The following is a 13,596-nucleotide window of genomic DNA, read 5'->3' as shown; positions in this document are numbered from 1 at the left end:
GTTTTAAGCCATTAGCGTTTCATCCACTGGATTTAGGGCATGCACATTGTTGCTCTTATAACAGAGGCCAAGATCCCTACTGCAATAAGTGGGGTTTGAAGTCACAGAAGGCAGTGAGTGATAAAGATCTGTCCATGTGAACTTAAGTGGACACAGATACCCAACAACAGCACAGTTCTTTGGCTGGTGGACAAAGAGGGCAATGCGCAAAATATTTATTTACAGAGCTCTAAGCTTAACACATGATGTTGATAATGTGACAGTTGAATCAGCTGGGTAAAAGTCTATAATTTAGTATGCCAGTCACATTTTAATAATAGTAAACTTTCCCAGTTTAGGAATCATTGTAATAGTCAGGGATCAGTAACTATTAAGCACTACATTTTCAAGTTTAATGAATTTAGTTTGTACTGTAGCAGATGTCTCTTGTTAAACTATGCATAATTTGCTTTTGTGGTCTCATTTACTGCTGATGATGTCTTGAGCATGGTCGTAGATTCTGGGAATAATTTAGATTACTCTTTTTGGCAATGTGCTCTGTATATGCATGTTTTCTACTGATGCAGATCAGAAAAGAGAAAGTGTGTTTTTCTAGTTTGCCCTTATAAGGCTGTACAGGTTCTGTCTTTTAAATGGACTGCGATCAGGTAACCAAAAGCTATTAAGGGCAAAAAGCTATTACACGACAAGGATGTGCTAAAAACTGGAATTTTTTGTCTTTGTACAGATGACAAAGTTATCAAAACGATCCCCGTTCACACGGATCTGTGAAAACGACTAAAAACGCTGCATTATGCATGTCAGACAAGTAGTTGGCGCTGTCACTTTGGGAAGTACTGTAAGACTACGCGCACATACACATTCTTTTATTACAGACTTTTGTCTTCTGGGTAAATTTCATCTTCACAAAGCCAGAACACTGTAATCCCAATTTTAGAATGTTCTCCTTTGATATAAAGTCCCTTCTTAATTCCTTTAGGGATACTCCACCGTTTTTTCATATTAAACTGTTATTCCCTTAACTAAGATGAGTTGATGCATACCTCTCTCATCTCAGTGCGTGCACTCAATCGCTCTGGTGCGCGGTGTCTTCTGTCAATAGTGGGAAGAGGATCAGGCGTGACTTTTTACTGCGCCGAGTCGAAGTATTCCCAAAAGTGCTATTCCGCCATACATTATAGTTATCCTTTTTAACCCGCTTAGAAAAGCGCCACGTTTTATTTTGTGTCACCATACTTGGTCGTATAACCACTCGTGTAACTGTTTTTAAATAGGGAAAACGTTGATGTGTTTTTGTACACTTCTAAATTCATTGCTGTTAGATACCATTAAATATACTGGGCTAAGCTAAGTGCTATCAAAGTGTCACCGCGCGCCAGAGCGATTGAGTGCACGCACTGAGATGAGAGAGGTATGTATCAACTCGTCTTAGGGAATAACATATTTTAATATGAAAAAACGGTGGAATATCCCTTTAAGAAAATGTCAAAGTCTTCAAAAACATATCATTCTTGAATCTTTTGTAAGGAAGCTTTAATGTTTCATGAAGACCGAATGTTATATCGTGTTGATTTTGTGTAATTCTTAATATCACTTGTGATGTCCGTATGCACCCCCCCCCCAAACTAAACACGTAATGCGTATGTGCATGACGTCACCGTTTTCACAGATTCACGTTTTTGTAGTTTACACGGAGATTTCAAAAACTTGCACTTTGATACCCGTTTTCAGGCCACCAAAACGCTGTAGTCGAGTAAATTAACGACTTTTTTAGTTGAAAACATCATAGTGTAAACAGTCCCTAAATGTCTAACCTACGACCTTTTGTTGTGGCACTGCTAAAAGGGACTCTTAACTGGTCTTCACGGGCTCATTAAACTCTCCATTGGTAACCTTCACCCCTGTCATTTTTTTAGTCAATGTGCAATTCTTTTGTTCATATGGACATGCAGCAGAAGTTTATTTGGTTAAGTGCAGTCAGGATGGCATGTGTAAACCGGTCAAACAGAGAGTTTCTGTACTGCCATTGTTTTGACCTGCTGTGTTAAACTTTGACCTGCCCTGGGATGGAAGCCTTTTCAGATGTTTAGGTTTAGTTTACACTCCCACTGATGTTATAATACATGATCTTCACGGTAACTAAGACTGAATATGTAGCATCTTTGTGTCTGTTGCTTTAAAAACATCCTGTTTGGATGCCTACATCACTTTCTATTCTGGAATAGAGCAGTATAAGGAACCACCGCTCACAACATATCAACTTTCAGAGGAGCAGGCCCTGAGAAAACATATGAATGGGGGTTAACTGAGGCAGAAGATTATTTCCATAGTCTTGCAAGACTGCCACTGAGAATAGCACTGGTGTGTTTGGCAAGAAATGCTGCAGTGGTTTGTCTTCATTCAAATGTCAAGCCTTCAGTAACCTGTTGGGAACATTTTGTTATGCTACATTCATATTATTGAGGTTGATCTTCGTGTTTAACAAGTGCTTAGCCTGATTTGAAAAGATAATTAATATAGCAAAACTAGAATGCTGAAGTTTCTATGAATGTTGGCCCTTCTGTGGAAGCCAACGTGGTCCATATGATGTATTTGCATGATGCTCTCCCTATCTGATTGTTTTCCTCTGATTGCCCAATCGAGGGAACCAAAACGTGCAATCCGTGCATGCTTGTTTAGTAGTGTTTATGTAATATGGTGGTTTTTATTTTTGGAAAAATAAGTATCTTATGCTCACCAAGGCTGCATTTATGTTGATCAAAATACAGTAAAAACAGTGATATTTACCAATAACTAATTTCTTTAAAAAAAATTGAATATATTCCTGTGATGGCAAAAACTTCCTCTTCAGTGTCACATGATCCTTCAAATCATTCTAATAAGTTGAATTGGTGCAAAAAAAAAAATCTTATCAGTGTTGAAAACAGTTGTGCAAATTTTTTTTTTTTTTTGGATACATTTTTTATGAATATAAAGTTCAAAAGAACAGAATTTATTTGAAACGTAAATCTTTTGTTACATTTATAAATATCTTTACTGTTTACATTTGATCGATCAATGTGTCCTTGCTCAAGTAGTAATTTCTTAAATCATACTGACCTTCATTTTATTTGCAATTGTTCTATTTTGTTGAACTTTATTTGTTAGGAAAAACGTGCTGAAAATGGTTTCTTGCTCTTCTAAAATACTACGGAATTTTTATTGTAAAATAAAGTAGTAAAAAATGAAAAACCTCTTTTGCTTTTATCTAGCCTCGATTTCCAGCTGATTGGACCATTATTGAGGATCTAATATTGAGGTGACGTGCAGCATTAGTGCTTTCAGTGTAGACACTGGCCCTGTCCCAAATGGCACACTTATTCGCTTTCAGTCTTGTGGACTTACAATGGCTGCTGCGTGCGCGTGTCCGTTAAGTCCATGGGGACTGACTTACTACTTACTAACTACTTACTTAAGTAGGGTTTCCCAGGGTGCCGAGTCTGCCGACAGTCAAAGTGGCGTTATGTCATGATAGTGCGGACTTGTAGAAAGACCGCGAGTGTTTAGTGTGCCATTTGGGACAGGGCCACTGTGAATGATGATCAGTTTATGTCATTGTCTTTGTAAATGTCTGATCCCACTGGCCTAAATTAGTAGTGCTCTGTGTTTTCAGGCTCTTGTGATGTCTGTTGTCTTCCCTTGTCACTCTTCCCACGTTTCCGTTTCCGGCCCATAATGGCTTCCTGTGCTGAAACCCTCATACAATGGGCTTGACTCCTGGACTCCTTTGTCACAGTGCTGCAGGACTGCCTCACTAATACAACATGTCTGGAGGAATTCTTCCCATAATGCTGATCTCATATCTTTGACTCTGGGTAAACTGACAGGATGGCCTTTAACAGTTATTGTCTAGATATGTTGGGCTGTATGGGTATGACTGTAATATCTTAATCCCAAAGCCCCTGTCTAAATGGTGTTCTTGAACTGATTCTGCTGTGTGAAGATCAGTTATACTAAATCACTACATTTTTGTCTTAAAGTTTAACGTTAGAGACATTGCAAATATCTTGTACTTGTCTTGAGTTGGGGCAGTCCCGTTAATGCATAAAAAGAGGGAGAGGCCTTGAGAGAATAATCTCATTCAGTGTGACATGAAGAATGTGCCAAGTTACAGTTTCTCTCAAGGATTCTGTGTCCTCTGTCATATTTGGTTTTGTCACTCGCTTATCCTCAGACGAACCTAGAATGATCCGTCCTTGAACCAATAGTGTACAAATTACAAATTATAGATTACTGTTCATCTTGATTAAGAACCAGTTTGTGAACATTTTATATTTTTGCAATCATCAGGGTTTTTTGTGTGTGTTTGTTTTGTTGCCTAAAATGCAAAAAAGTTACTTCTGAAATGCAAGAAATTAATGAAGTCCCTAAAAAAATCTCCATGTGTTTTGGACTTCCCCCTCAGTGATGTTTCATGATGTGATCTAATAGGTTTAACAGTAGCTGTTTGCTTTAGTCTGTGTTGGTTTACCCTGCATGTAAGAGCATCAGAGGAACACACAGATCCTTTGGTATGTTTGTGTATTTTTATTTTCAGAATATCCCTGTTTTGTATATTTCTTAATATTTTGCCCCTCTACCCTCACTTCGTTTCTTGTATCATTCTTCATCTCTCTCATGAACACAACTGTGGGAATCTACTGTGATATTCAGCCTCATTGATGTACAGTTTTAGACTGAGAAGTTTATGGTACCACATTTGCTGACAGCAAAATTTTTGGCAGATCTATTACCCTGTATAATAAGAGGTTGAAAATAGTTTATTGAAAGGATATATGCTTGCATGTGAAGAATGTGCAAAGTATATGTTTTTCTTAGTGAGATGTTGAGAGAATATGTGTGCCACAATTTCTCCGTAAAACCATGCTTTCTTCTCTTTTTTTTGTGTGTGGCATATGACTTCCTGGCCGGTTGTTGTGACATCCATCCAAGCAGCAGCATCACATTTACATGTGTTCTTCATAAATGCCATATATAAGTGAACAGTTTGTGTTGTGTGAGCAGATGTGTGTTTGGGGACCATCTGTAATGTCTGTGTTCTTTAGACACTGAACTGTGTGTGTGACGTTATCAGTAGCAAGCAGCTGTCAGCGATGGACTGCATCATTCTCCATGCTGTCATGGACTTTACCACTGAGCTCAGATGCCTGGCTCAACACACACACACACACACACACACACACACACACACACACACACACACACACACACACACACACACACACACACACACACACACACACACACACACACACACACACACACACACACACACACACACACACACACACACACACACACACACACACACAGGGATAGTAACTACAACAGAACACATCATAGTGACAGACTTTTGGTCTTTTCGTTGTCAAAACAGATCCTCAAAACATTATTCGAAACCCATGCTTTTGCTAAAAGCCAGAAGCTCTTCATCTGACGTGCTTCATGACATTACATCAAAGGTTCAAGTGGCCAGTAATATTTTATTCTCGTGGGACATTAACTTGGGCACAAAATGTACAAATATTCACTGTTCATGACCAGTCTGTGACTCAAGATGGTATCAATGTTCTCTTGAAACCACTCTTCATGGCTTTACCAGACATCTGCCAAGTTGAGAGTTTTATACGTTTAATATGAATTTAAAGCTGCTTTACACAAAATAGAGACGCAAGACACTGTTTGCTGAGTCTTGGACCCTTTGAACTGGGAGTTTCAAAAGTTGTGCTGCTTTAGAAAACATTACAAACACTTGTTTACAAATGATGCTATTCCCAGGCATTGAGGAATGACTGTTTATTAAGTGTGTCTGCAAATTTTCCAAATGATTAATTGGTGTAGATGGTGTATCTGCAGGTCAATTTATGAAAGGCTGTTTGTAGCATGCATTGTTTGTGCATCAGCTTGCGTTTGCTATTGAGGAAGATCATGTGTCTGCTGTGCCAATTTCTTTCAGTTCTCACATGCTAACCAGCTGGATATAAATACCACCTTTCCACCTTTTTGATGGACAAGTTAACCCACATAACGAATTGCTTATGAAGCTGGCTGGAAAAATATAGAAGGCAAAAGATGACAGCTTTTAAAGAAAATTAATTATAAAATTGTTTTTGATTTAATTTACATTCCCTTCTATTTGTGATATTTCACTGTTTTGATTACTATACTTTTGCTTCAAAATGTGTAAAATAGTAATAATAAAGAATGAGTTGGTGTGTCAGGGAGTGGACAACAATTTTAAATGCTTATCAAGAAGGCAAACGTTCAGTGTGTTTAATTGTTTTAGTTGAATATCTATTTTTGTGTCATGACTAACCTGTCAATTCAGTGATATTGTTGTGAAAAGCATTTATATGACTGGAATGACTGTTTACGGGCAGTCAAGGACACCACCTCTCATTTCCTCCTAAATTCCTCAAAATGATAAGCTAGTGAGAGAATTCCTAAGATCTGATGCTTAATAATGACTAGATATAATGACAGACTGAGTGAGGTAAGTGCCAGCTGTTGACACTAATGCCTCAGTCATACTGTAGACTTTAATCTTTATGTCAGTAGGTAGGCTAAATTAAGTACAGTAGGTGGCCATTTTCATTGCTGATCCTCAGGTGTGTGTTAAAGTGCTCTTTGAGAATGTCACTGCAATAACAATCTTTGCCTCTTAGGTACAGGTTGTTGTCTTTGTTGATTGACTTATTCTCTCTCTCTCTCTCTCTCTCTCTCTCTCTCTCTCTCTCTCTCTCTCTCTCTCTCTCTCTCTCTCTCTCTCTCTCTCTCTCTCTCTCTCTCTCTCTCTCTCTCTCTCTCTCTCTCTCTCTCTCTCTCTCTCTCATATATATAGAGAAGTTGTATAACTCCCATGGCCCTGAGCTCCGGCGGTCCTTGTTTTCTTTAAAGCAACTCTTCCAGGTGAGATCATGAAACATACATGAGAAAAAGTGATATGTGAATGAGTTGGATTAGGCTTGGACAGACTACAAGAGTGAACTGAATAACTTGATCTCATCCACATTATGTATGAAAGTGGACTTTATGCGTGATCACTTCCGCATTTAGCTGAAGGTGTGAGAAAACTGAGCAGAAAATATAATCCTGAGGAAGTATCCCATAACAGGACGACGCAGTATTAATACAATCCACCTTAACGTTTAATAGTTTTTTTTTTTTTTATTTGCAGAATTTAAGGGTACAAAGACATTTTTATATGTCAAAAGATCAAGGCAAATTTGATTTCTCATGTGATGACCCCTTTAACAATACCACAAAGTACTTATAAAGGGCATCTAATGATTTTATGTAATTTGAGAGCATTCTGTCCTCTTTATTATTAGTTATGCAGTTTATAACCTTTAAACACATGATCATGGTTGTAAACAGACAAACATACCATTGTCAAAGCATGTTTATGTAAACATAAATGCATCTCTTTTCATCACCAAGGTTACATTTTATTTGATCGAAAATACAGTAAAACATTAACATTGTGAAATATTATTATGTAAATATTATCACATTAATGCATCCTTGCTAAATAAAATTATTTAATTTTGTTTAAAAAACATCTTACTGACCCCACACTTTTTGAACGGTAGTGTATATCATAGTTGTACACAGAAGCAGATTTAATTCTGTTTTATATTGCACAGGATGACAAGGACTTGGTTCCAGAGTTTGTGCTCTCCGAGGGTCTGACATGTTTCATTAAAGTGGGTGCTGAGGCAGATCATAACTACCAGAACTACATCCTCAGAGGTTTGTTCTCTTATTACCATTGCTACAAAATACTTCATGCATGTCTGATTAAAAATGTTAGCAGGGTTATTGATGGTTCTGTCACTAGATGTGTGTATGTATTACGGTCCAGAGTTTCTAAAAGAAGCAGCCTATTGTAGAATATGATGTATTGTATTTATTATGCTTGTACACCACGCATCTTGCATGAAGACTTCAAATAGCACAAAGGACTTTTTGGCTAAATAGGCCATCTGTTACAGGAAGTTTATACTGGCTGGAATTAGACCAGCAAACAGGAAAGCTTTAGGACAAATCACTAGATCCTTAAGGGCATGCCGGCGCTGTATGCTAAAATCTGCTGTCCTGTTCCCAGCTCTCAGTCAGATCATGCTGTTTGTGGATGGAATGAACGGTGTTGTAAACCACAACGAGACGGTACAGTGGCTGTACACACTGAGTGGCAGCCTGGTGAGTGATGGCAACACAAACATGCACACCACAGCATCTGTAAATAGATACTGACCACAATACCGTATTAGTTACATTAGGGCTTTGTTATGCATATAAATGCAGCTTGACTCTTTAATACCACAACATGTCATTCAATTTATAATCAATAGATTAATGTGCAGATGTTGATAGCATATGATAATCATTTGATTCCTGACCACTTGATTACTTATTGAGCAGATGCTTATCTGCTAAATGATCCAACACAATTTACAAATACATTTCTATAGCTCAAACAGTGCAGCAGTACAACAAGCTCATGGGTTTGTTTCCTAGTTGCTTTGTATTAAAGAGTCTTCCAAATGTGTAAACAAAAAAGGAATACACAACAGTCAATTCATCCTAAGGCAATGTAATAATAGCAAAAAATATAAGGTTGGCCTAAAACGTACAAGTTAGTGCAGAGATGTAGGTGTGAATCTGGACCAAAATCAAGTTATTCAATCTTCACTTTCAACCTTAACCTCTTATTATTAAAGTTACATATTACTATTGTGGAAGAATAGTTTGCCAAATCCACCACAGAAATGATTATTACAGCTTACTTGATATTAAAATGGTGCACAATAAACTGGCTGGTGCTGTTGTGCAACCATTTCAGGTTTAGGCATGTTTAGAGTTTCCCTCATTAAAGTTAAAAAATATGTATGCATAGTTTTGGAAGTTTCTTAATGTAAAGTTAGTGTGAACCTGTTGACATGAAATTTGTACGCTTTTTACCGTAATGGATTCAGTCATCTTGAGCATCAATTTGAGGTTTTGTCCTTCCACGTGATATCAAAGAGGAAGTGAAATGAGATGAGAACGACTGAGTAATCTTGTAACTATCAGAAATAAAGCTTGAAACAGACTTTGTTTTTTATATCAAACACTAGAGATAAATAACTCGATTAATGTTGGAGATGCACATTTATTTCATGCTTACACACTCTTGGTTGCATTAAACAGATTGATGTTTGATACTGCCATCTTCTGTATGAGGACTGTAAGTGCTGCCTGTTTATAGCCTCTCTGTCTCTTTAGTCTCGGCTGGTTGTGAAGACTGCTCTGAAGTTGCTGATAGTGTTTGTGGAATACACTGAGTCCAACAGTCCACTCCTCATTCAAGCTGTCAACACTGTGGATGGAAAGAGAGGTTAAACATTTAAATCTTCTCTCATAATACTGATTCTCTGAATCCATCATGGGCCATTAAATCCTTTTTCGTGTTTGTTATCATAGACTTTTTTTCTTTCTTTTTCTTTTGCTGCTGGCCAAACTTGCAGTCGCAGATTTTAACCTGCCCTGCTAACATTTTCACTGGCTTTGTATTTCAGTAGGTGACTGAAAAAAAAATCATTAGACATTAAGTTTCTTTAGAAAAAAAAAAAAACCCTTTAATAATTAACAATAATAACAACTTATTAATAATTCACTTCATAACAACTATGATTTCATATACATACTTTTGTGGGAAAACAAAGTCACATAGTACAAAACCATTTTCAGATGTGTTATTTGTAGGCAATTTCAACTTAAACCTCCAAGACTATCTCAAGACATTTTATTTATTTTTTCAAAGTCCTCTGTGTTACCAGCTAGATAATTCAACATATTTTGGTCCACACAATTTTTTCAATGTATTTTTTCAATGTTTGTGAGACAAAAAGTAAGATGTATTGAATATAGGAAGACCACAATACTGGCCTGTTTGGTTCTGTCAGCTTGCTGAAATCCTCTCACATTGTCCCTGGGCCATCCTTATTGCTGAGCCATTATTACTATTTTGATATAAACTACAGTGGGTATGTGTTCATTTTTGAGAGGGCTTAGGGCATAATTTGTCTCTTTCAGGTGTCAAGCCTTGGACGTACCTAACAGATATCCTGTCTGCGAAGAATGGATCAGACACAGAGCTGCTCATCTACACCATGACCCTCATCAACAAAGTACTACAACATGGATATACTCATATATATATATATATATATATATATATATATATATATATATCTCAATCTACATCAGCAGTTACCAATGCTGCACCTCAATGCTCTTGATGTGAATGTATTAATCTGTCCTCTCAGACTCTGGCAGCGCTTCCAGATCAGGACTCATTTTATGATATGACAGACTGTTTGGAGCAGCTAGGAATGGAAGGCATCATCCAGAAACACATGGCTAGCAGTGGCACAGAGGGTGACCTTAAACAGCAGTTCACCATTTATGAAGTAAACTCTCAATGCACCTCATACGCTTCATATGGAGTCTTTCAACCTTTCTCAGACGTACACTACTGTTAATTTTTTTTTAAAGAGAACATCTTTTTTTATTCAGCAAGGAGACATTAAAGTGATCAAAAGTGACAGTAAAGTATAATGTTACAAAAGAATTCCATTTCAAATGAATGTTGTTCTTTTGAACTTTCTATTCATCAAAGATTCCTAAAAAAAACTATTATGGTTACCAGCACAGCTGTTTTCAACACTGATACTAATAAGAAATGTTTCTTGAGCAGCAAATCATCATATTAGAATGATTTCTGAAGGATCATGTGACACTGAAGACTGAAATCATAATGATGCTGTAAATTCAGCTTTGGCATCACAGGAATAAATAACATTTTAAAAGTTATTAAAATAAAAACCAGTTATTTTAAATTGTAATTCTATTGCACAATATTTCTGTTATCACTGTATTTTGATCATTTTTGATCATCAGTGCTGTCTTGGTGAGCATAAGAGACTTCTTTCAAAAACATAAAAAAATCCCACCCAAACTTCCGATCGAGAAAATACTGAATGTTTTCTGTGTTTTGTATATTTTGTAGAATGCCCTCAGGAATGAAGATGACGAGATGGATGATGCAGCATCTAACATCCGTAGAGACAGAAGGAAACTGACCCCCAGCGAGCAGGAGGGCAGGAGGAGCCGGCGGTCATCTTCGCACAGTCTTCCAGATAATTCCTTTCGACCCGCTTCCCCAACCGTATCCGTTTCTTCTAATAGCCCTACACTAGGTATCTTCAGTTCAGTCTCTCTCTCTGTCCCCGTTCTTGTACCTTCTGCTGTCCACTGAAGGTGTTTGGCTTGTTTCACACATCCAGTGTCTGTACATCACTGTTTCGGATCCTATGTTAACAGATTAGAGCATTAACACTTCACTTGCATTATCTGTGTTTCAGAGGTGATGCGCACAGCCTCCCCTCAGCAGTCAGATTCCTCTTCTTCTTCTGTTCCTGGCAGTCCTGTGTTGACCAGCCCCTCTTCTACAACATCTGGCTCCCCAACTCCACCCCTCGCTCAGGTGACTAACGGAGCCGAGACTGTTGCCACCTCTGAGCAGGAAAATAACTTGTGAGTATTAACAGTGTGATGTCCGTTTATGCATTATTACACATTCATAAACAAATTATAATATGTTTTATTATACAACGCCTTTTCAGTAACCAAAAGAGAAAAACAACAGCAAATATGCCCCAAATGCATTATAATGTTTGTCCACTTTGTGGTAGTATAAGCTAAGCAGGCCTTTTTTTCCACCTCTGGCACTTTAGGAAAGAAAAGGTTTAATGAGGGATGATAATTAGGTTTGATTTTTAGTTACACTAGTGTCTCAGATGTGAATCCAGTCCGAGAAGGATTGTCCAATGAAAGCAAAGGTGTGTCTCCCATGTTCTCACCCTATAATGCCAATAATTCAAAAAAATGTTCATGGTTTCATGGGTTCATCAAATTGATTAAATTCATGTTCATACTGCAGGAAGAAAGTAGCTTGTGTATCGACTAGTAAATCAATCAGTAACAGCTTTACTATTTTGTATATTTGACAAAAAATAATTTCCACACATACCCACAGCAGTGTTATTTTAGTATTATATACTTAGTATATCATAGTTTATTAATATTTTGAATTGGCTATTTTTATATTTTCTGTTTTATTTTTAGTAAAACCTGACCAACAGGAAACAGACACTCACATGCCTTGTTATTTGACTGACAGTAGGGAATTTTACTGACCAAACCAAACATTCCTTCCATATTTGTTTATTCTTTGGCTGTATGCGTGTTTGTGTTTGTCCTGTGTGGAAGGCTGTGTGATCGAGATAAACACACATTCCTGCACTCTTCTGCTCTTTTCTTTATGCAGACATAAAGCTATTAATCACACTCTAATGGTAATACTTACACAGTTTTTTGTTTTTTTTTATGTAATGGTTGTCACACATGTTGGAATACTTCATGAGTAATACCTGCCTACTTCATCTACTGTTTGCAGCTTCACTGCACAGGCATTATCAGAGTCTAAAAATATTTTAAACATAGATTTGTCAGGGGTTGATGCAGTACATGGAACATTAGTGGTAAATCAAATATTAATTCTCCAGACTGTGCTGGTAAAGTAAGCCCTTATACAGATGACCTAATTACCTGGATTCATAAGTAGATGCTCATTTTATTTTCTATGTTCTATGAGTCTTATTTAATAACCATGTGCACCCAAGATGCAGCACAAATTAAGTACTGCCACTCAAACAATCCACCATTCTCATTCTTTATAAGCCATTTATATAAACACAAATATTTGTGCATAGAAAACATACTATTTTGCTTATCTAGACTTATTGGAGAAAAAAAAAAAATATATATATATATTTCCATTTGATTGGTAACACAGACCTGCATCATACATGAGTGAATGGCATTACTTTTGCTTGAGAACTTTTAACATTTAATTAGAACATTTAATTTAACATTTTCATATTGTCAGGTGTTCCATGCAGGGTTTTATAGATGGGGTATGTGAGAAGTTTTGGTTGGCTGCTTTTTTTTCTTCCAGTTTACCCAAGTCACAATAAGACATTTCACTTTAGCCAAATGCAACACTTGAAATAGCACATTAAGTCAACAGTCCTTCCTTGCACATATATGTGGAAAGTGAATGTTTTATTTGGGAAGCTTTCTTCTCTGCGTAGGGCTACAGGAATGTTTTGTAAGGTTGGACAGGATGTGTTTGGTTTTTAAGGTCCTGAACTGGGCACAATTGTTGACTGCCTATCGGCTCTCTTGATCTGAGCTTGTTTTCCTCTAAATGTTTTGCCAGTTTGATGTGTTGTCACTAAGGAACATGGCCAGTCACAAGCACAGTTATTAAATCCAATAACACCGCAATTTAAATTTTAGTTTCTTAGATGATTTTAATGACGTATGCATATTTTTATATGCATAGTGATAGATAACTAAATTGCGTAATGTATAAATATTTATATACAATACATAAAGTTTGCATTATTTCTGAAACATCCATGTGTCATAAATAATCCTTTAGAGTAA

General features: G+C 37.0%; 1 protein-coding gene across 12 annotated transcripts in view; it reads left to right on the top strand.

Annotated features, from left to right (window-relative positions):
• Nucleotides 1-13,596, top strand: part of fhod1 (formin homology 2 domain containing 1) — a 48,479-nt gene that overhangs the window by 17,304 nt on the left and 17,579 nt on the right. For all 12 annotated transcript variants that reach the window (XM_082161119.1, XM_082161115.1, XM_082161117.1 and 9 more), the window contains exons 4-11: nt 6,881-6,948; nt 7,686-7,791; nt 8,147-8,241; nt 9,307-9,418; nt 10,117-10,211; nt 10,350-10,493; nt 11,093-11,282; nt 11,448-11,619. In XM_082161119.1, coding sequence (XP_082017245.1) covers nt 6,881-6,948; nt 7,686-7,791; nt 8,147-8,241; nt 9,307-9,418; nt 10,117-10,211; nt 10,350-10,493; nt 11,093-11,282; nt 11,448-11,619 — 982 coding nt within the window. The remainder of the gene's footprint in view (nt 1-6,880; nt 6,949-7,685; nt 7,792-8,146; nt 8,242-9,306; nt 9,419-10,116; nt 10,212-10,349; nt 10,494-11,092; nt 11,283-11,447; nt 11,620-13,596) is intronic.

This window comes from Leuciscus leuciscus (assembly GCF_965113295.1).
Source record: "Leuciscus leuciscus genome assembly, chromosome: 2".
NCBI lineage: Eukaryota > Metazoa > Chordata > Actinopteri > Cypriniformes > Leuciscidae > Leuciscus > Leuciscus leuciscus.
This window is presented reverse-complemented; position numbering and strand designations above follow the sequence as displayed.